The sequence below is a fragment of the Anabrus simplex genome, chromosome 1 (genome assembly GCF_040414725.1).
Source record: "Anabrus simplex isolate iqAnaSimp1 chromosome 1, ASM4041472v1, whole genome shotgun sequence".
NCBI lineage: Eukaryota > Metazoa > Arthropoda > Insecta > Orthoptera > Tettigoniidae > Anabrus > Anabrus simplex.
The window spans coordinates 1339693209-1339715971 of record NC_090265.1 but is presented as its reverse complement, the minus strand read 5'-3'; the positions used below and the strand labels follow the sequence as shown (position 1 = coordinate 1339715971).

The 22763-nt window shown below is 38.6% G+C and overlaps 1 protein-coding gene across 2 annotated transcripts in view; it reads right to left on the bottom strand.

Annotated features, from left to right (window-relative positions):
- Positions 1–22763, bottom strand: part of Spag1 (Spag1 axonemal dynein assembly factor) — a 182680-nt gene that overhangs the window by 137876 nt on the left and 22041 nt on the right. For both annotated transcript variants that reach the window (XM_067152205.2, XM_067152213.2), the window contains exon 4: positions 6354–6579. In XM_067152205.2, coding sequence (XP_067008306.2) covers positions 6354–6579 — 226 coding nt within the window. The remainder of the gene's footprint in view (positions 1–6353; positions 6580–22763) is intronic.

Here is a 22763-nt window from a genome sequence, read left to right as displayed (position 1 = left end):
TTATGTCCTATTGGTTACCAGTCTAGGGAGCATATATCTGGATGATCTCTCATACTTCACTCCCTGCTTCTGTCTGTATCTTGATTACTGTTTATTATAAAATCACAACATCTGTGTTTCTGGAGATTTATATGTAATTCAGATAATATTCACTTAAGCAAGGAATTCCTTTAGAAATATATGAAGTATAAATTTGCTAAGAGACATTGCAATGATACACAAACTTAAAGAAGGTGTCAAAAACCTAAAGCAAAGTCATCTCCATACCTGTTCTGCAGGCCCTTGGAAGAAGAGTGGAAGATAAAGGCTTCCACTAACTTCTACACTATGTGTTGGTTCTACCACCCACAGGTAAAGTAAAACTTAACTTGCTCTGCTTAAAAGATAATTTATTGGCAGCATAAATCTTAGTTTCACAGCACATAAATTATCAGCCACTTCGAGGGTCAGATGAGACTTTAACCTGCCAGGTAAGTCTTGAGAGTTAACTTTATTAGATGCATTCTTTGTGACATACGACTAAATTAGCTTAATATATTGATAGAAAACTACCATATTTGCTCGCATATAACTCGGCCACCGCATGTATCGTGTACCTCATTTTAAACATTTGAATACATGAAATAAAGTTTGGGTATTTCGTGGACGTGCCTACATTAAATATCGCGACTGTACCAACTGCTGTTACAGTACTTTGTACGTGACAGTACAAGAAGAAGCTGCATTTCTTTCTACCTGCAGAACGGTCGAGGCTTGCTGTTGTAACAAAAATACCTAACTCGCAAACCCCCGCCCCAAGGCCGCATTCCTAGTCAGTCACACTCAGCCCTCCCTCTCACTCTTCCGTATTTGTCAATACGCTTTCACTACCTGTGAACTGGGAGTGTTTCCCTGTCCAGACAGTCAAGTGATCACTGTATTAGATATCATCCATCTGTTGTATTGTAGACAAGTACCAGTATTCTGTCTTCACGTTTCATTGTTGTTTATCAGTTAAGTTTTCTTGTGTAGGTCGATCTTTAAGTTATGGAGAAACGTGGGAGTTACACGGCTGAGTTTATATTCAAAGTGATAAAATATGCTGAAGAACATGGTTACAGAGGTGCCGGTCAAGAATTCAGCGTGACCAAGTTTAATGTTCGCTACTGGCGTAAACAGAAAGCTGCGCTAGAAACCACTAACTCAACACACAAGGCAATCAGAGGGCCGAAAACTGGTAAGTTTCCTGAGCTGGAAGACTAGCTGCTTCATTACGTTACAGAGTTGCAAAATGATGGCTTTAGTATCTCACACGAGATGCAACATTTCAAAGCGCACGGACAAGCGATTAAAGGATGAATCAGCTGTTCGGATCTGAAAGTGAGCCGGGTTGGATCCGTAGCTTAATGACACAAAAGAGATTGTGTCTGCGAAGGTGAACATCCCTCTGTCAGAGAATGCCAAGTGATTTCAGCGACAAAATCATAGATTTTCATCGTCATGTGACAGCAATGAGGAAGAAAAACAATGACCTCTTATCTCAAATGGGCATTGCAGATCAAACCCCGATAAACTTCGACACGCCATGCAATACCACCATCAACAAGAAGGGAGAATCTAGCATGCTTGTACGTACAACTAGGTGTGGAAAAACGGCGGTGCACAGTCAAGCTAGCAATAACCGCAGACGGAAGGGGAAAACAGTGCCTAAAGTGAAGTTTCCCAAAGGCATTCATGTATGGGTTCAAGAGAAAGGATGGATGGATACAGCTCTTGTCCGGGACTGGGTCTGTATGGTGTGGGGAGCACGGCCAGGAGCACTGCTTCAACACCCAGCAATGATAGAGTGGGACAGTTTCTGGGGACACTCTGTGGAAGACACAAAGAAATGTGTTCAGGAAATGAAACCTGATCTCGTTACAATTCCTGGTGGACTCGTACATTGTCTACAGCCCTTAGATGTTTCCGCCAACAAGCCCTTCAAAGACAACATACGTAAATTGTACGTAGATGACAGCAGGAGAGGAGCATGATTTCATGCCAGTAGGCAAAATAAAGAGGCTGTCAGTTGAACTCTTGTATGATTGGGTTATGCGGGCATAGGTTATGGTCTCAACATATTTATTGTTAAGAGTTTCTTGAAGACTGGCATCGCAAATGCGTTAGACAGAAGTCAGGATGATGCAGTGTGGGATGGTGACCAGAATGATGCACGCGAGAATAGCTTGGAGATTGAAGGCAGTGACAATGAACAAGGTAAGTATGCCAGTTGTCTTATCTCAAGAGCATAATGCAAATTTTACGTTTTTTCGGGAATACAATCTTTTGCATAAAATCCCCACATATATCACACCAAAAATGTTCATGGTATACCATAATACTGATCAGTATTGTATTTCAGGTTTTCAATCATGAATTCTTCCCGTGAGTTGCTAGAGTCAGATCACTCTTGCATCCAACTGTATGTAAAGCATTTGCGAGGAAAACCTACATGGGAACAAAATCAAAATCTGTTTGGAAATAATCTCGAATGGGCTTTTTAAATTTTATTATTAGTTGTTGGATTCATCTGCATGCCTTTTTTCATACTGATAATACATTTCATTGAAATGTTTAATAATATTATATATAATTGGAAACTGCTTTATATATGTGCTACTTATAGAAAGTAATGTTATGACTAAACATTAGAATGAAATAAATTATCAATAAAAGGAAACGTGTAGAACTAGGCTGCAGAGCTAGCTGCAAATGGAGGATAATGAAGGCACTTATTTCATTCACAGATGCCTGGAGACAGAATGTTCAAAGGCAGGAATTCCATAACAAAGATGTACGTATATGGAAGCAAGTAAAAGATGTAGAGTTAAAAACAACGGCAGAGACAGCCAACGTGGAGCTGTTGTAGATCTAATCAGCCTTCAAGCTGAAGACTCAGCATACATCGTTATTAAAGCTGTGAAATACTTCACAACAGCTTGAAGTCCATAATTTTGTTTTTAAAATATCCCACATTACAATTCTTAAGACATTGAAAATCTGCACTCCATTTCCACTATTCCCACCATCATGGGCAAAACTATCTCAAGTTTAAACAACACAATATTACTCAAGTACATATGCATACACAGTGAAATCTCGTTAGTGTGCTCCTCATCAACATGTTTTCCCGCTTACCACATCGTAAATACAAAGTGCCAATTCTCAACCTATTAAATCTATATAAAAATACCTCACTTATCGCATCACGAATTTTCACTATTACCGCTTAGTACGATCACATTTTTCCTAGACCTGAAAATGTTACTGTATTTTTCATCCCTTCTAACAGAAACTGGATTACCAGCTCGCATAGCAGCCGTTGCCACAGTTATGTGATGACGGGAAAAGGTTTTCATGAACTTCAAAAGGATAAGTTGCACTTTTGGGGAGTAAGCCGTTAGCCTCAGGAAAGTTCAGTTTTGCTTGCCTGCTAACAGCAAGATTGCTGAATAGCAGAGTGAGCCTGTTTGGGCATGTATTTCGCATTCCATTCAGAAGGAAGAAATGCATTTTGTGTTGAGTGGTTCAGTGAAGTGTAGCTAATATTTGTCGCGTGATATCGTAGCCTATATCTGGATTAGGAACATAATCGTATGATCGAAACCGACTTTCAACCTATTAGGTCGTGTTATGTACATTTAGTACGTATTGAAGAGATGTTAAGTACAGAACATCGGGAGGTTGTGGGTTCGGATCCCACTGGTGTCTGGTTGGCCATTTTTGTTCTGTACTTAACATCTCTTTAATACGTACTAAATGTACATAACACGACCTAATATTCAATATTCAATGGAGAGTTTGAGTTGCAAGGAAATCTGTCGAGTTTTCCATAAGGAGCTTGGCGTAAGATGGAGCCATCCTGATGCCCATAGTGGTGATGCGAATCTGGTGGAATAATCACACCTTGAAACTGAAGAAATTGTGAAGCAAAGCACCAGATTGCCGTGTGTTCAAGAAAAACTCAATGGCCCTAAGTCCATCAGCTTGAGGGATGTTCGTGTAAAGCGAAGTGGCATCAATAGAAATCAGAAGATAATTTGCATGGAGGGATTTGGGAAGAGTGGCAAGACGTTCAAGAACGTGGCCGGTGTCATGGACATTAGAATCAAAGGAATGTACGAAAGGTTGAAGATGCTGGTCAAGCAAAGCTGAAATGGGTTCTGTGAAAGAACCTGGAAACAATGGAGTGTTGTGCATTGGCCTTATGTATCTTGGGAAGCATGTAGAACTTGGAAGTACAAGGCTTGTTTGGGATGAGAACACTGGCAGAGGATTCAGACAGACCCTCATGTGGTCCACGGAGTTTGATGTAAGTGGCTAAGTTGAGAATTTGATGTGTGCGGTCTTGGTTCAGGAGGACATGTGGTGGTGTCAGAGAGTTGACACAGGGCATCATGGTCATAATCTTGGTGATTCGTGATGATTATGGTGGATCCTTTGTCGGCGGGAAGGGGGAGGATGTCCGCGGTATCTCATAGTCCTCTCAAAGCACAGAGTTCGTGTTTTGTCAGGTTGTGTTGGGTAGGAAGAGAGACTAGGAATTTGGGGTCAGACAGGCTGGTTAGGAAGAAGTTAGATGCTATTTGAAAGAGATGTTCAGGTGATAGTGGTTGAGGTTCAATACTACATGGGATTGTAAGCAAGTTAGGGATGGGTCGATATCATCAGCGTTTAATGTAACTCAAGTACTCTCTCTTTTAGAGTAAATAGCATTACACATGAAGTCTTATTCACTGAATGCACAGCATCAGTAACCAATCCACAGAACAGATTTATATAAAGTCATTCAGTGACCTTTCTCACCAAACTGGAACACAGGAATACACAAAGTGTTTGAAATATACGTCTGTCTTTCAGCATGTGGATTTTGAAATATACCCGGAACATCCAAGTTAACAGTAGGCTGCTAACACTATTCCTGTTTATAATGATGTTCAAATATCTCAAAATATAACTTCTTCCAACAACTTATCTTTTTACATATAAATAGCTCAAAATTGGTGTGTTAAGTGCTCAAAGATAAAAACAGACAGCACAAATTACACAGGCACAGAAATTAGACAAATACAGTATGCTAATAGAATTGTCCAAAAGGTGTAACTTTCATTGCTATACTGAATACGATATTATAGGCATCCTATGCAGCTTCTCTGGGACTGTTAACACTTTCGCTTTCAAGCTCTCAGCTGATGGATGTGTGAAAACTGCCAGCCATATTTTCTGCACTCACACTTCTTTTAAAATTACAGCGAAGGCACGCCAATAAAGATATCAACATGAAAGTTTGTAAACTTATAGAGTATATATCACTTATCACTGCAAGTGGGTCATGTCTCTAAACCAGAAGGGTTCCATTTAAAAAAAAAAAAAAAGAAGAGTGATAAAAAGTTACAAGTTTCAGATTTTGAAAGTTTTAAGTAATTCTGAGAAATGGTGTTCACTGCACAAGTTAGTGATTGATGTTAGTAGAAAGGTTATATTATTGTTTACTAGCATGGTAAACATCAAGATTCTATATGCATTAGATCCAAAGATAGATTAAAATGTGGAAAGTGATTTATCATTGAAAAACGTCAGCCATTTTTGCATAAAATACACATTTCTTACTGGAGGTGCTGGATTATTATCATTGTCATCTACACTTTCTGATTTGGACAAAGAAACTTCATCAATTAAATAATTGTCAAGATATTCCATAATATCATCGTCAGCTAAATGAACTCTCTTCGCCATGTCACACGCGATAAATAACTAGGCCTAACCTAACTGAACTATATCCAACTATAACACTTCATTAACAATATGCACCTACCTACGAAAACTATTTAAATAATGAACTAGCAAGTAAACTAGATATAATGCCTATCATACTGCTTAATTTCATTATATAATCAGTATCATCAACAAAAACAGACAGAAATGCTCAGCAGTTCCCGCGGAGTATAACAAGCGTTAAAACTGTGCTCTTCTTATTCCGTGCTAAATGCCTGTATCTGGCATGTAAATAACAAGATATCATTAAGGCCAGTAACGATCCGCCAGTAACGATGGATCGTTACCATGTCGGTTTTCGCAGGAACCGTGAGTTCCAATAGATCGTTACCCTGAAAGCATAAGGGTTAACGTCTGCAACCCACTCCTTGAAGTCCTTGGTGTAATCAATTACTTCAAGTTTAAGCAATTCAATAATATGCAAACACACTTGTACTCCAAAACCATAGTAAAGGATTTAAAACAGGAAATTTGGATGGTAAAACCTTTTCAGGTGAATTTAGTTATTTGCTAAAATAAAATATCAAACAAACATCAGAATGTACTGAAAATATCCTTACCTCCACCATCAGCAATATGTACTTTGGCTACTTCTTCCTCCTTAACTGGTTTCTGTTTCTGTTTCCGTTCACTCCTTTCTCTTGCTCTTTCTTCTTCTATATCCATTCGTACAAGTTCTCTATCTACATCATACTTTTCCCATTCAGAATAATTTCGTTGGATACCACTCTTCAACTTCTTTGGTTCAGTTCTCAATTTCTTTGGTTCTTCTGTTTTACCTTCTCGCTAAATATGACAGGAGAAATTGAAATTTAAAATCACAGTTTGGTAACATTTCAGTACAAGGAATATTAACCCTCCGTTAGTGACATCATGGAAAGTTTCTACCTTAGTGAGGTGATGGTGATTCCTGTTTGTGGTGCTCCTGAATATGTATACTTGGATTTCAATATCCAATACTGAAATGAACATTAGCATTCGGCAGCCAGACAATCCTTGTGATCTTTTCACACACACCACATAACTACAACTATTAACTTCTACTGAAAATGGTTCTTTTCAGAACCACAGATTTAGAAATTTAGGACCTAGAATTCATTTTTTACCGATTAACATTGAAGACATTAGTAGATCTAAATGTCATTACCTATTAAAACTCTGTTTGGAAAATACTACTGACATAATTGTCATCCAGGAAAAACACACAGCTAACGAAAATAAACTCCTGTCAGACTAAGAATACTGGGATTCGACCTTGTAGGTGCAACATACCATCAAGCATAGAGGGTGGTAACATGTAACACTGGTGAGAATGCCTCCTTATGTACTATATGCGCCAGAAATGCTACACTCTTACTCAGCTGTCTATATGGGAGACTTAAAGAGCCATCATATGCAATGGAAGTACAATTCTAACAGCTCCAATGGAGAAACTTCAGTAGAATGGGCTGATTTAAATTATGTCCACCTCGTACTCGACACCAAAGTTGTTGTTTTTTTGTTTTTTTTAGCTGCTTTACGTCGCAACGACACAGATAGGTCTTATGGCGACGAACACACCAAAGTTTGACGAACATTTAGAACAGCTGCATGGAAACGGTGCACACACCAAACACACAGTTTGTTACATCAAATGACAACCGGCTACTACTTGCAACCACATGTAAAGTTCTGTCTGACTTTCCACATAAGCCAATACCACCCAGAGATACTTGAAGTAGGTATGAAAATTCCACTGATGGACACCACACCTCGTCCATGCTGAAAATTTCAAAAGGCTAACTAGCTTGGCTTTTTTGAAAAGCTTGAAAAGATCTTGGGATCAATTTCCCCCAAGAGAAAGAACTCAAAGTTTGTGGGATACAGAGTTCACCAAACCAAAGAAGTTCATCTGTAGAGAATATCAGAAACATTACATTCCTGGGTGGTCAGAACGAAAAATTGTAGGAAGAATTTCTCCCAACTAGACCAAGAAACAGTAGATGACCTGCTACAAAGCCTCGACACTACTCTTCGAGAGAAATGGGAAGAAAAAGTCGAAAATCTCGACTTCTAACGATCAAGCAGAAAGGCACGGTCTTTGTTGCATAAATTAGGAAGTGGAAATCTAACTACCTCTAGAAACATGCCCACAAAACCAAATACAGTTTCCTCGCATATTGTCTCAACAGCTAGGTCACCAGCTAGGTCGTCTATTGATCATCTCCAGTCTTGAAAACAGAATGTCCACAAGACAGTGCAAACTCTTGTCCATTTACTCCAGAAGATATCTCAAAGTCTCTGCAAGATATGAAGTCCAATAAAGCAGCAGGACAGGATGGCATTCACATAGAATTTCTCCTTCACTGTGACAAATATGCTGGAGCATGGTGACCCCAGTTTTTCTCAAGTATTCTGATGACAGGCTTTATCCCTTGACTTACAAAACTTAAAAAAAATCACTGCTATCCTAAAACCAGGTAAACCTAGTGGGAGCCCAAAAACCTATCGACCTATTGCTCCACTGAATATGATGTATAAATTACTTGAGATTCTTGAGGAACAAAATAAGTGTGGACAACTTTTAAACAGATCCCTGCTGTTCTACCAGGCTGGAGCTGTTCTGACCAAATACTATCACTAACAACATACAAAGGAGGCTTCCAGAAGAAACTCAAGACCTCTGCTGTATTTACTGACTCGACTGCAGCATATGACACTATCTGGAAACAAGGTATCCTCTACAAGCTGCTCTGTGCGATTCCTTGTAAAAGAACTTCACAACTCGTTAATAATATGTTGACTGATAGGCTTTTCCAGGTTATTATAGGCAATGTGCATAGCCAACAGAGTGATTAATAAAAGCCTACCTCAAGGTTCAGTTCTAGCTCCACTACTGTTTAACTCTTATATAACAGACATTCCTGAAACACAATGCTGACAACTGGGTGATAGCAACCCAGCACACACCAACGAGGTCAACAAAGAAATACTTACAGTGGATCTAGCTATATCAGGGCAGTTCTTTCGGAAATAGAACTGAGACATTCATGTTTCCCTCTAAGTAATGTGCGAACCAACCATGGTAATCGTCTAATCTACAACAAAAACCCAAACTACCTCGAGGTTACTCTTGACCAAATGCTGTCCTTCAAACAACATCTAGTGAGAACAGCAATTGAGTTTAGATCAAGAACTAATACACTTCAAGAGCTATTGGGGTTCCTCAGCCTCCACCTTATGATCATCTGTCCTTAGTCCAGTGAATTCTACTGCAGTATACTGCTGTCCTGTCTGGATAAACAGTTTCCACATGATGCTGGTCGATGCCCAACTAAATCAGACCATGTGAATTATAAATGGGTCTATGAAATCCACTCCAACATTTTGGCTGCCAGCCCAGATCCTCATTCTCCATCCCCACCTAACAAAAGAAAGCCCGTAAGGAGGAATACCAGAAAATTTCAAGGAATCAATAGCTACCAATCCACAAGGACATCAGTGGCACAGAAATGAACAGGCTTTACTCCAGATGGCCACCACTGAAAATAACCAGCTGCCTCGTGGAGCATAATTTTAATCTTAAACAGGCCTGGGTACAAGAATGGTGCAACAGTGTACCTTAGCAGCTCCACAGTTTTCTCCGTGTCAGAAACAAGCCTCAGGAAATAGATCTTCCCCACAAGATGTGGTCAACACCTAACAGTATACGGCCCAATCATGACATGTAGTGATCTCTTTAAATGGGAAAAAGTCCCTTCTGCAGAAGGGAACTGTTGAAGAATCTCCTCTGAGCTCCTACCCTGGTGACCTCAGACTTTCTGGACAATACACCAGGGACGATGGAGTATATCAATGTGTCTGTAAACTTGTAAACATTTGATTGTGTAGCCTGTAATTGTTCAGTTTCAACTTAGTTAATAATCTTTAAATTTTCTGTCAAAACAAATGCAAGATTAAATACTAGAAAATACTGTAAAAGAAAACATTTAATTTATAACAGAATGTACCTGAAAAGGAAAACATTTAATAACAGAATGATTTTTTTCTCTTGAAAGAATTTCAGATTTCATATAATCACAAAGCTTTTTTTTAAGGACAGATGAGTATTATGCACAAGCAGGGTTACCATACACCCTCTTTTCCCTGGACATGTCCTCCTATTTTGTAAACATGAAAAGGTATCCAATCAAGTTTTCTTTTCGGAGGAAGAGTCAGGTCTCTCAAGCTGACTACAAATCCTTAAAATTTTAAATGTTAGAAACAGAAAATAATAACCAAAATCAGTCAATATCACATAAAACAATCAAAACCAATCTCTCCTCATGCACATCACACAGCTGACAATGTTATTAATCACCCTGAATTATTGAAATTTGTCTAGTTTTGTTCTGTTATTCCAGCTAATAATACCAATGCTGAAAGAGTACTAACTTTAATGCAGACACAGGGGTAGGGTTGCCACTTTGATATAAAAAATAAGGGACATTTACCTAAAAATACAGTATTTTTCAAAAAAATAAGGGACAGTTGATAAATACCTGAAAATGAAACGTTAGGTACCAATTTATTAGATAATAATTAGTTTCACTAACAAAAAGATAATTATCTAAATTTGTAAAAGAAACTAACTTAACAGTACATACAGTACAATGCATTAGGTAAGACAAAACATGCAGAAAAACCATTATTAGAACTACCTTATTTTCTCCATCTGTACTTCACATTTGACACAGCTGACTTTAAAATTTCACTGTTTAACTGTATCATGCCATGGAACTCTCTATAAGACATGTTCATGTTTCCAGTAATTAGTAGGTCACTTTTAATCAGATCTACTGAACATCTGTTTCTACTCTGACCATTTGTTAGACATTAAGTAGAAAATGCATTCAACAAATGCAATGGACCCAAAACCACTCATTAAAAAAGTTTCTCTAATTCTATTAGTTTCTGTTGTCCTTTATGACTAGTAAACAATGAATTTTCATCAAAATCTGACATCTTAACATTGATGCCTTCGATGAGCTTTGATAACTTCACAATTTATGTAGGCTCCAAAAAGAAAGAAAAAGAAATAGAGCTTCTCTGAACTTCAAGGGCGCTGATATCAAATACAGATTTGAAAATATTTAAAGACAAATTAAAAAAAAGCTCTTTTTTTTTACAGGAGAACAGTTCATATGGGATGCAAAATGTTCACCTCAAATACAGGATGTACCATACAATAGAGGACAGGTAGCAACCCTACACAGGGGTCAAAAGAAAGAAATAAGGTAACCCTTGATTCTGCTAAGAACATTTTAATTCTTCAGTACAAGTTCGAAGATATGTCTTGCCAATAGTTTTAAATACATCTTGCTTTAGTTTCAACAGACTACAAAACTTAGATTATATAGTAGTGACTTTGGTCTTTGAGATAGATATTAACTGTTTTAGTATTTAGGGTAATATTTAAGGTAGCTGAATTATACCTACAGGACAAGTTTATTAGTTATTTTCACTCTCACTTGATAGAATGGTAGTCATGCTCACAGAGGTAATTGCATCACAAATTCCAGAAATAATAAACCTGAAGACTGAGTGTCACTAACGGAGGGTTAAGATGACAACAATGAAAGCAATAATATTTTATGGCACAGGCAGGCATTTTGATTTTACACCACTCAGGCACCAGCATGCCAATTTTGACATTCCATTTTACCCTACCAGACGACAGCAGAGAAACCAGAACTCTGTAGGGCAACATATGGCTGAATTTTAATTAATTTTATTGAGTAAACACCATTACATGCCAACAGTGCACAATATGGAGACTACCTCCATTGCACTATCCTGGGATAAGGAGGCTGACACTACCACTGATCCACAGAGGGAACTAATAAAACAAACAAACAAACAATTACAGAAATGAGAATAAACAAAGAATATTGTGAATAGTTTCTCAGAGGATTGACACCTTCCTCAGATCCTGATGTTTTGCAGCTTGAAATAATCAACACCACCAACACCAAAGCACCATTGCCAGTAAGGTAAAGGCATCCTAAATGAGTGAACTCCAGTGAGGATACAACAGCTTTACCAAACATTACTCTGTTATCTAATAAATACTATCACACCCTTCCTATCAACTGAGTAGTGAAGCTTGTTCGCTAATCTCTTCTAGTGCCCAAGGTTACAGGACACAATTCCAGACCAGTCAGTCAGCATTCAGAAAATGTAAATTTGAGGGTAGAGTCAAAAGATTCATCTGTATATTAAAGAAGCACACACACACATAGGATGAAATCTCAAAACACTGGTGTTTGAGATTAGGGATCATCATCATCATCATCATCATCATCATTTCCCTCTTATCCAGAAGCAGCCGAGTTGAGACAAATGTGTCCTCTCCAAAGTTATAGCCTCTTCAAGTAAGCCAGCTTGTAAGTTTTTAAAAAAATCCCAGAGGTATTACTTGGCACGAAGGTATCTAAGGTGATGAGGTATCTACAACGTCCCAATCTGGCCAGGACAGTTCCAGTTTTCAGAGTCACATTATTTCATCCCCATCAGGCACAGCCAGGACACTTGGATGCTCCTGTTTTCCCCAAGTCAAATCAAATTTCAACACGCATTTTTTGTAACAAACAAGGTATGAACAAATGAGAAATCAAGCTGTTCAAGCTGTTCAGAGTTTCATGATTTTTGGGATCTGCAGCAGGTTATGGAAGAAGACACCCACATGGACAGAAAAAAGAGTGTGCTCATTCGCTGCACCCATGAAACTGGGGCTGGTTCAAGATGATGATAATAAATAATTTCTGAAAAGTGTCATAAAAGACTGAGGGAACCGAGTACTGATCACACTGATTTAAATCACATAGTCTGGACACAATTTATAATTGCAATACAAAAATACAATGAAAATAATTGCAATTATATGTATACTACATTAAAACTTAACTCAAAAATGCAATGTTTATAAGGAGGAAATTGTCCAATGTGATGAAATTTATGGTCTTGGCGTACTTCCTGAGTCTTTCTATGTTATTTATATATAAATTGGAACCTATTTAACGTGGGAACAGAAATAATCAATATAATAGTTCAAAACTTACTGCATAATGTGAAATTTATGCTATTACTGTGCAATTTCTTTGGTATCCCCAGTTCTGCAGGCATGGCGCTAGAAATATTTTGTCTGGAGATGAGTTGCAGGTTTAATGACGCTGTTCTTTTGGGGTCTGGGTTTCCTAAGTTCCTCAAAGAATGGGATTTATTCCTGCTTTTCTTTCTTTTGTTCAATTTGTTTTATGTTGCACAGACAAAGATAGGTCTTATGGTGACAACGGAATAGGAAAAGGGCTAGGAGTGGGAAGGAAGCAGCCATGGACTTAATTCGGGTTACAACCTTAGCATTTGCCTGGTAAGAAAAAAGGGAAACCACGGAAAACCATCTTCAGGGCTGCCACAATGACGTTCAAACCCACTATCTCCTGAATGAAAGCTCATCACAGCTGTGTGACTCTAACCACATGGTCAACATGCTCTGTTTTACACCTGCTAATTGTCTGACTTACAAGATATTAGAATAATTCCATAGTGACGGTTTTCACTTTACAAAGGAAAATTTCATATGTCCTCCTCCTATTCAATACATACACATCTCCATCATTAGATGGAGTAATAATAGTCAAAAATGTTTCGACTCGTTTGAGCCATCTTCAGTGAAAAAAAGGGGGTTAAAGTTATTTACATAACAGAAGCTAAAATGTATTTAAAACATCATGAAGGAACAAATGAAAAAAAAAAAAAGAGACATGACAGAAATAAAATACAATTCAATATACACACATTTCCATCATTAGATGGAGTAATAATCAACTCGTTTGCAACATCTTCAGTGATAAAAAGTTAACATTTTTACATAATTTAAGCTAAAAACTGTGTTAAAACCTATGAAAAAAGAATGTAAACAAATGAGATAAGACTGAAACAAACAACAAGTGCATGTAGTGAGGTTGCGGACCTGTTAGTCTAAAAATTTTGCAGTGTGATACAATTAAAAAACAGGAAGAAATCACTGTGTTAAAAATTCATATTGACAGTCTGTCTCTGTAGTCACCATCAAAAATAGTTAAGAGGGGAACAAAAAAACTTTAGAATCTAAGTTTGAGAGGAAACACCTGCCAGTTGAAATGTGACACGTGATAGAAAACCGCCAATGAAGTTCAAATTTAGAATAGCAGCACTCTCGAAAGGCCTGATCATCTCAATTTTAGCGGTCCCGTTCTTGATTGTTTTCAATGTTGGCTAGGTGTGCTTGCCTTATTTTTAATTAGTCAGGAGGGAAGCGAAAAAATAGAGAAGTTGCGTTAGAGAAGAAGATAACAGATGCCTGGTGAACTGTATGTGACCATAGTAGAAACCGTCAATGAAGTTCTAATTTACCGAGTGGTTGTCCTCTCGAAAAGCCCAACCTTCTCAAAGTTAATGGTCCTGTTCTTCATCCTTCGGATTTTCATTTTCTTTTCTTGATTCTTGGCATGGTGCATGTCCAGAAGTTGCACATCAGACTGAAAAATTTAGTGAGTAGCAAACTGGTCGTATGTGTGTCTGTATGTTTTGCACATTGCATGCTAAGTCTTGTTCTGGGCTTAGAGTAGATATCGCTGCAGCATTTTCACTTGCAATCATCAATAGTTCCGCTGGAGTGGTGCCAGGCTGACGTTCCAAATACACCATGATGTTTGTCAGCTGGTGCGCAGCATCTGTATTTGTCATCCGCTGTTGCGATGTAATCGCTCCCTCCGCATCCGTCTCGTCATCTTTCTCACTGTCTAAGGTAGGTGTGCACTCCGCTACAATGTCTTCTTCTGTCACAGTGCCGTAGCCACCGTCATACCACGTCAGCGCCCTGTGACACTAGTAAATCTTCCTTTTGATAGTGGCTTAATGTCGCACCAACACCGATAGGTCTTATGGCGACGATGGGATAGGAAAGGCCTAGGAGTTGGAAGGAAGTGACTGTGCCCTTAAGTAAGGTACAGCCCCAGCATTTGCCTGGTGTGAAAATGGGAAACCATTGAAAACCATATTCAGGGCTGCCGACAGTGGGATTCGAACCCACTATCTCCCGGATGCAAGCTCTTTAAACTTAACGGAAAACATTTTACAGTACAGTATTACTATAATTTATTGCAGGAACTTTACACAGAATCAAACTACAAATCAAACATTTGGCATAGTTATAGTTATGTTCTTGCTATCATAGTTAAAAAAAGTATTACCTAATGTGAACTCTAAATAAAAACAATGTCTACAAATCTCATTCGCATTATCCACAAATCTGGATCAACGAGGGCCAGATAAGCAAGGTTTTACTGTACTTGAACACTCATAAAAACACACTACATTAAACCAATAACGTGAAACGGTAAATAAAGTACATACAGGTAGACCTCGTTATACGCGACATTCGTTCCGCAGAATTACCGCACATAAATTTGCGTAAATCAAGTCATTTTATATGTAAGAGGCAGGTTTAGGTTTTTAGGTTTCAGTTTACTCACATATTAAGTTTAAAATGGAAGGGATTCTTAGTATTTTTACAAAAAATAACTATTATCATGTTTCTGAAATGCATTTTAATGCAAAATTTATACACTTAAAAATGCAACACTGAAACACACAATAATAAACTAAAATCATTTCATAAAGTCAATCTACATACCCTAAATAGGCTCTGGATCATCTACATCGGAAGAATCTGATAATGCTATATTCAGTTCCGTTTCCTTCGCAGATTTCCTTTCGTGCAAATCCTTTGTAGCTGAAGTGTTCTTACTAGGCACTTGACATTCATTTGAGGTGCCACATTGTTTTGCAAAGAAATGTTTAATTGTTGACTGCGTAGTCTTCATTGCCAGTTGATTGTCTTAAATGTTACAGGGAGCTGTACAATGTTCAACTTCTCTACTCACTACTGCACTCCTTACTTCTTCGGATCAAGTTCTTCGAAAATATTCTTTGCAGCATCGATCATTCTGAAGGCCTCAGACATATTCTTCGTTGTCAGCTTTCTAAAAGGCTGAACTTCCTCGACTTATGTTTCTTCTTTATTAATATTCTCACTCAAAATGATCAAATCTTCGGAGTGAGAGTTAAGGTGGTCACACACACTCTCTTAATTGACATCAGTGAATCCAACCTGCCATGCCATGTCTGCAATTTCTCCAATTGCATCGGCGACGTCCCTGATCACTTCCTCACCTAGCAATGACACAGCATAGGACCACAGCTTCCTCCACACACCATCCATACATTTCGAAGTAATGTCAGTCCATGTGTCTCTAATAATATCAATCGCCATCTTAACATTAAACTCTCGCCAGAAAATGTTGGTGGTAAGTTTGTCATTCGCATCACATTCTTCTATGAGACTGGAAAAAGTTTTATGCAAATAGTAAGCCTTGAATGTAGAAATAACTCCCTGGTCTATGGGTTGTGGGATAGATGCAGTGTTCTATGGCAGAAATAGGACTTTTTTTTTTTTTGTATCAGTAATGGAAAGTGGGTGGCTGGGAACCTTATCGAGGAGGAGAATTTTGAAAGGAATTTTTCTTTATCACAGTAGGCTTTCAATTCTGTATTCAATTCATTAACAAAATAGTCACTGAAAATAGCAGATGATGTCATCCAAGCCTTTTTTATTCCATCTCCAATGAACTCCCAGCCTGCTCTAGTCACAATCTTTTAATGCCCTAGGATTTTGAGAGTGGTAGATCATAATGGGTTTTAATTTGCAATCTTCTGCAGTATTTCCTCCGAAAAGAAGGGTGCATCGGGCCTTGGCAGCCATAAATCCCGGTGCTGATTTTCTTCAATAAAAATGAACATGAAGCTAGGCATGAGTTTCCAAAATAAGCCTGTTTCATCAAGGCTGAAAACTTGCTTTGCATTATAACCTTTCCCTGTCACAATTTCTTTAAACTCCCTTTCAAATTTCTCTGTTTAAACTTAATCTGCTACAGCAACCTCTCCTGTCATTTTAATGTTGTAAAAGCCAAAACGATGCTTGAAGCGATCAAACCAACCTGAGTTTACCGATAAAAAATACATTCTTGATATTTGTGTTTTGTTGGAGCACGTCAATGATTTAATTAATAACTGAACATTGTTCCTCATATGTTATGAATACTATGTGTCGGCCAAATCAAAATTAAAAATTAACACGTATGACACAGAGTATCAACTCACTTTGCTAATTACTGGAATGGAAGAAGTTCACAGACTCAGCGTTAAAATTTATCTGAAATCACTCAAGCTAACAAATATAGGGAGAACTACAGAAGAGGCAGTAAGACTGAGTCTAATAGCTTCTTCTCAGCAAAGCGACTCGCTAAAACACAGACTGGAAGAGGCCGAAGTACAGCCAATAATAATAATAATAATAATAATAATAATAATAATAATAATAATAATAATAATAATAATAATAATAATAATAATAATAATCATAATAATAATAATCATAATAATAACAACAACAACAACAACAACGCTTTTATATCACACTAACTACAGTTTTACGGTTTTCGGAGATGTTGAGGTGCCGGAATTCGGTCCTGCAGGAGTTCATTTATGTGCCAGTAAATCATTGACACGAGGTTGACACATTTGAACACCTTCATAAACCACTGGACTGAGCCAGGATCGAACCTGCCATGTTGGGGTCAGAAGGCCAGCGCTTCAACCGATTGAACCACTCAGCCCAGCAAGTACGGCCAAACAGCTTAATATGATAATAGTGGAAACTCCTGAGAGAGAAAATGTCAACATAGCTTCTGCATGCCATCTAGCAATTCAAACAGATCTATTGCAGTCAGCTATCATATATGCCTAATATTTTTAATTCTTTAACTCTCAGTAGCCCAAAGTATACAGGAGACCTTTAAGCAATGACTCAAGGCATATGCAAAAGTTTGATGAAGAAATGAAATGGCATATGGCTTTTAGTGCCGGGAGTGTCCGAGGACAAGTTTGGCTCGCCCGATGCAGGTCTTCTGATTTGAGGCCCATAGGCGACCCACGTGTCGTGATGATGACGAAATTATGGTAACGACACATACACCCAGCCCCCATGCCAGCAAAATTAAACAATTATGGTTAAAATTCCTGACCCTGCCAGGAATCTAACCCGGGACACCTGTGTCCAAAGGTCAACACGCTAACCATTTAGCCATGGAGCTGGACAGCTTGATGATGAAATCTGCGATTTCTCAAGAAGATTACAGTATTGAAGAACTGCAAAGATAATCTACATTGCATTCAGCACTGGGTAGACAATTTTTCTGCTTTGAAACTATTGTGGTCAGAGTTACACGAAGATTATGATTTCTATTATTTGTTGACAAGAGGATAACACAGAAATGGAACTGAAAACATATTTTTGAATCATTAGAGCAAAAGGAATTAACAATGTGACCCCAGATGCAACAAAATTTTGCAGTACCATAAGAGGTGTAATGGTAAATCAATTTCTCTTCGCTTCTGATGACAGTAATTGTGAATCTAATGCAGCAAACTTTCTACTGACTCATGACATCATGGAGTGAAACTTTGAAGCAAAGGTCAGTAAACAGTGAGCTAAGTGATATGAACTGATTATCACCATGAGATAGTTCATGAAAATGCAGACCGTTATACCACGGGCAGGACATGCAGTAAGTTTCATGCTGAATATAGGGATGTACTACCATCTTACGATAATGATTATAGTATGAGAAATGTACACATAGAAATGAATAAGTATGGTGAAATTTGTAAAATGCTGACCTATAAGAGGGACTGTCCCAGCATTCACCTTAGAGAGGAGAATGGAAAACCCTTCTCAGGACACCCGAATGTGGGACCAGCCCACCACATCCCACAGGCAGAGTTGGAAAGCCATGGTAAAGCCATGGCTACTGTTAGACGAAGCTACTCTGCTCGGTAACAGAACCAATAATTCGCCAGAGAAAATCTTGCCACTGAAAATATCAAACTGAATAAGATATTACATGTGCAATTTGCTTTTGCAATGTTATCAAACTGCAGTCGTGACATGATCAAATGCTATAATTATACATTTGATTTCCTATTATTTATCATTACTGTTTCCATCAGATCAACATCCACCTTCCCCTCTTGCATTAAGTTATGACGACACCACAGATGGCTTAAAATCTGTAACTCGTGTTTTCAAAGTCTAACTATGTAGTGTTGTTAGCGATCCTCTCGAGTCGCTAGATGGCAGCACTGTGTGCGGTATCTGCTACTACGTGATAGTTGGGGAGAGTTACCACTATGATCACATTAAGCTATTTGGTACAGCTGACCAGCGAGGCGCCTGACTGCGCACGCGTGCTTACCCCCTTCCACTTTCTCTATAGTGCCAACCCCCTTCCACCTTCTCTATTGTGCCATATGCCTTGGCGCTCTCACGGTTCCCCCTGTGGGTGGGGGCGGTAGAATAACACCCACGGTATCCCCTGCCTGTCGTAAGAGGCGACTAAAAGGGGCTCTGAACTTTGGAGCGTGGGTCGGCGACCACGGGGTTCTTAGCTGAGTCCTGGCATTGCTTCCACTTACTTGTGCCAGGCTCCTCACTTTCATCTATCCTATCAGACCTCTCTTGGTAAACTCTTGTTCTTTTCAGACCCCGACGCTATTAGGTTTGCGAGGGCTAGGGAGTCTTCCATTTTCATGCCCTTCGTGGCCCTTGTCTTCCTTTGGCCGATATCTTCATTTTTCGAAGTGTCGGACCCCTTCCATATTTTCACTCTGATTAGTGTTATATAGAGGATGGTTGCCTAGTTGTACTTCCTCTTAAAACAATAATCACCACCACCACCACCACCACCATCACGGTTCAGACGTCCTTGAAGTCTTGACGAGCACTTTGGCCAATCAGAATGCTACATTTTTCTTTAATAATTTAAAAAATATGAATGGAAACTTATGCTTTTAAAGACACAATGCAAATCTACAGGCCAAGAGCTTCCATCAGAATGCTTTATGATATCAATCGGCTCAGCTGTTCTCTCAAACTCGCTGTAACAAAAATCAGCCTAGTTCTTTAAATATACAGATGAAGAGGAACCGTATTTGCACCCATTAGGTTACATATGAATAAGGGAAAATAATGACGATCATGTTGAATCACTGAAAACTGGTGGACCTTTCAATCATGAACATCAGTGAACACTGTCTGCAGTTAAAGTTCAACCAACAAGCACAGTTCCAGAATGAGTTAAGAAAACCCATAAAGAAACAAAGATATCCGATTTGCAATAGCAAATAAATGTTTGGACATAGCCACTGAGCAGCCAAATGTCTTCTGAGCAGTTGCAAAATTAGAAATAATGATCCAATTCACAGCAGAGATGACGATGCCTAAATACCTGTATTCGAAAATCGCACAATATATTCACCTATGACAGTTCTCTACTTCTTTGGGCCTGCAGCCCGCTTAGCAACTTCAAATTTGACCACACTCAATTAGGCCTAAAATTTCATGCACAAAACTTCAACTGTACTATCTGGGTTAATAAATTTAACTCAAAGAATGTTTTATAATGGTCTTGTAATTATATATATATTAAACAAAACAACAAAAAAAACCTTCTTTCATTGATAGAACATTTTAATACAAGAGGTCAATAGACCTATGTTACAAAAGAACAGTTAAAATTTCAAAGTACATAATTTGACTTTAAATTTTAAGAATGTAGTTAAGTAGAGGACTAAAAGCTCTGTCAAACAGGATGTGGACTGTCCACATGGGCAAAATGACCGCAGGCCGTCGCGGACTGGGGTAGTCAAATAGAATGTGGACAAGTCAGGGCAAACCAGTGTGAAAGCAGTCGCAATCAAGTGTGTACGACTTAATTTTTTTCTTTCTTGAACTGGTGTTATCATTTTGTTGTTTTAATCAAATGTCCAGCACCCCCTGTGGGTAGGAAACACAGACGACAAATACACCATCGATATCCCCTGTCCGTCATAAAAGGGGCGACCAAGGGATGATAACATTAGAACCATGAGACTACTTGTGATCTTTGTAATCGACGTGTCATGTGTCGTACAAGTGTTCATGACCACGCACTAGATTAATTAATTTCTCCGTATCTTATTCTGGAGACACTGTTCAGTGTTGGCCGCACGAACTCTGAACATTTACATTGTCCGCCAGGTTGCTGCGGACTAGTCTGGTCCGCTGCAATAGGACGCCTTCTGTTTAACCAGGCTGATGTAATATCACAGTGCACAGAGTCCGCAAGGATGAAAGCGACCAGTCCGCTTCCTGTTTGACAGAGCCTTAACTGACTTTCTTACACAAGTTTTTTTAACATTTGGTTCCAACTGTGATCCTAATGCACATCTCAGATTTCTTTCAATATCCAGCCAGACTCTGTACTTTGATTTGATGCAAGTAAGCGAAGAAACCCCAGACTAGCACATGTTGATGAAAAGTGCACTAACAACACTGCTGACTCCATACCAACTCTTGGGTACACAGAAAAATAGCTTAACCAAATATTTCAATAGTCATGCTTGAGAATCACATTCGAGGTCGCCTGCTTCTGAAGGGGATCAGGAAGCATGTCCACTTCGATTTTAAATGGATCTCGTGTCAACAGAAATATCTGCAAAGAAGCATCTCGGTTTATTCGTTCCTGAACCGTGTTATTTGTTCGCCCAGCCAACCCTGTATAAATTTTGCAGTTGCAAACATACCAGATTCTACATCACTGACAATGTTTAACTTGATTCCGTATTTGCTTGGCTTATCCCTTATGTAAATACGGAAACCTATGTGGCCTCAGAAGGGATATATGCCTTCATCAACAGTCAAATTTTCAGTGGGATAGAAATTGCCTTTTACATTTTCTAATAAAATGGTCATAAATCAGTCTAATTTTATGCGGGGTGTCAGGGTTGGGTTGACCTTTTGGAACATAGGTTCAATTGTCATTTAAGTGTAAAATTGACCAAAACGCTCAAAATCTATCCCTAGATAGGAGTGACCTCGGGAAAAGAGCTTGAAGAATCAGCGATTTTGACAATAATCTGTCAACTTTGGCTTCACAACCAAACACATATGAATGATTATTGGTCTGAGTGCAGTAAGATCTACCAGTAACAGAGAGAAATGCTTGCATTTTTCTTTTCTGAGGCTGTACATGAAAGGATTGTGTTTACTACAAATTTCTTCTTGTTTTGCTAATTTATGTACTATATCATGAAGCCATCTCTTGTCCAAAAACACACTCGCTTACGTCTTTATAACACTTTAGCCAGACCAACGCTTTGCTACGGCAGTGAGGCATGGACAATAAGAACTCAAGACATTTCCAGAATTACAGCACGTGAAATGACATTCATGCGCAGAACAGCAGGCTATACGAAATGGGATCGTATAAGAAATGAAGATGTGCTTAAGGGACTGAATGTGAAATCAGTAATCAATTACATCTATGATTACCAAGAAAACTGGAAACGTCATGTTCCAAGGATGGAATCTGGAAGACTACCAAAGGAGATCCTACGCTATCAACCAAGAGGACAGATCTATAGGACGTCCAATGAAGCGATGGAAAGAAAATGCAAGACCGTAACGGGTCACATGGCCCAATACTTGGAAGGAAGATGATGATGATGATGTACTGTATGTTTTCAATGCTTAACCTGTCTCCCTTAAAATTTTCCTACACTCCCCAGGAAGTGTACACTCTCACTTCCCCAAGTTGAGAACCCCTGACCAAGGAGAGTAAACAGACAACCAACTCAGTAACATATTTAGGTTTTTGTATTTATTTTTGATGTCGGATCCCATGTTTCTCTGCATGCATACTGACGGAGGCCAGGTTCATATAGGAAAAAAGAAAGTCATCTGAAATTGCATCAACTGACCCACTTATTAACAATCCCCATCTTCACAGAAGAATAATCAAGTTACAGCCTTA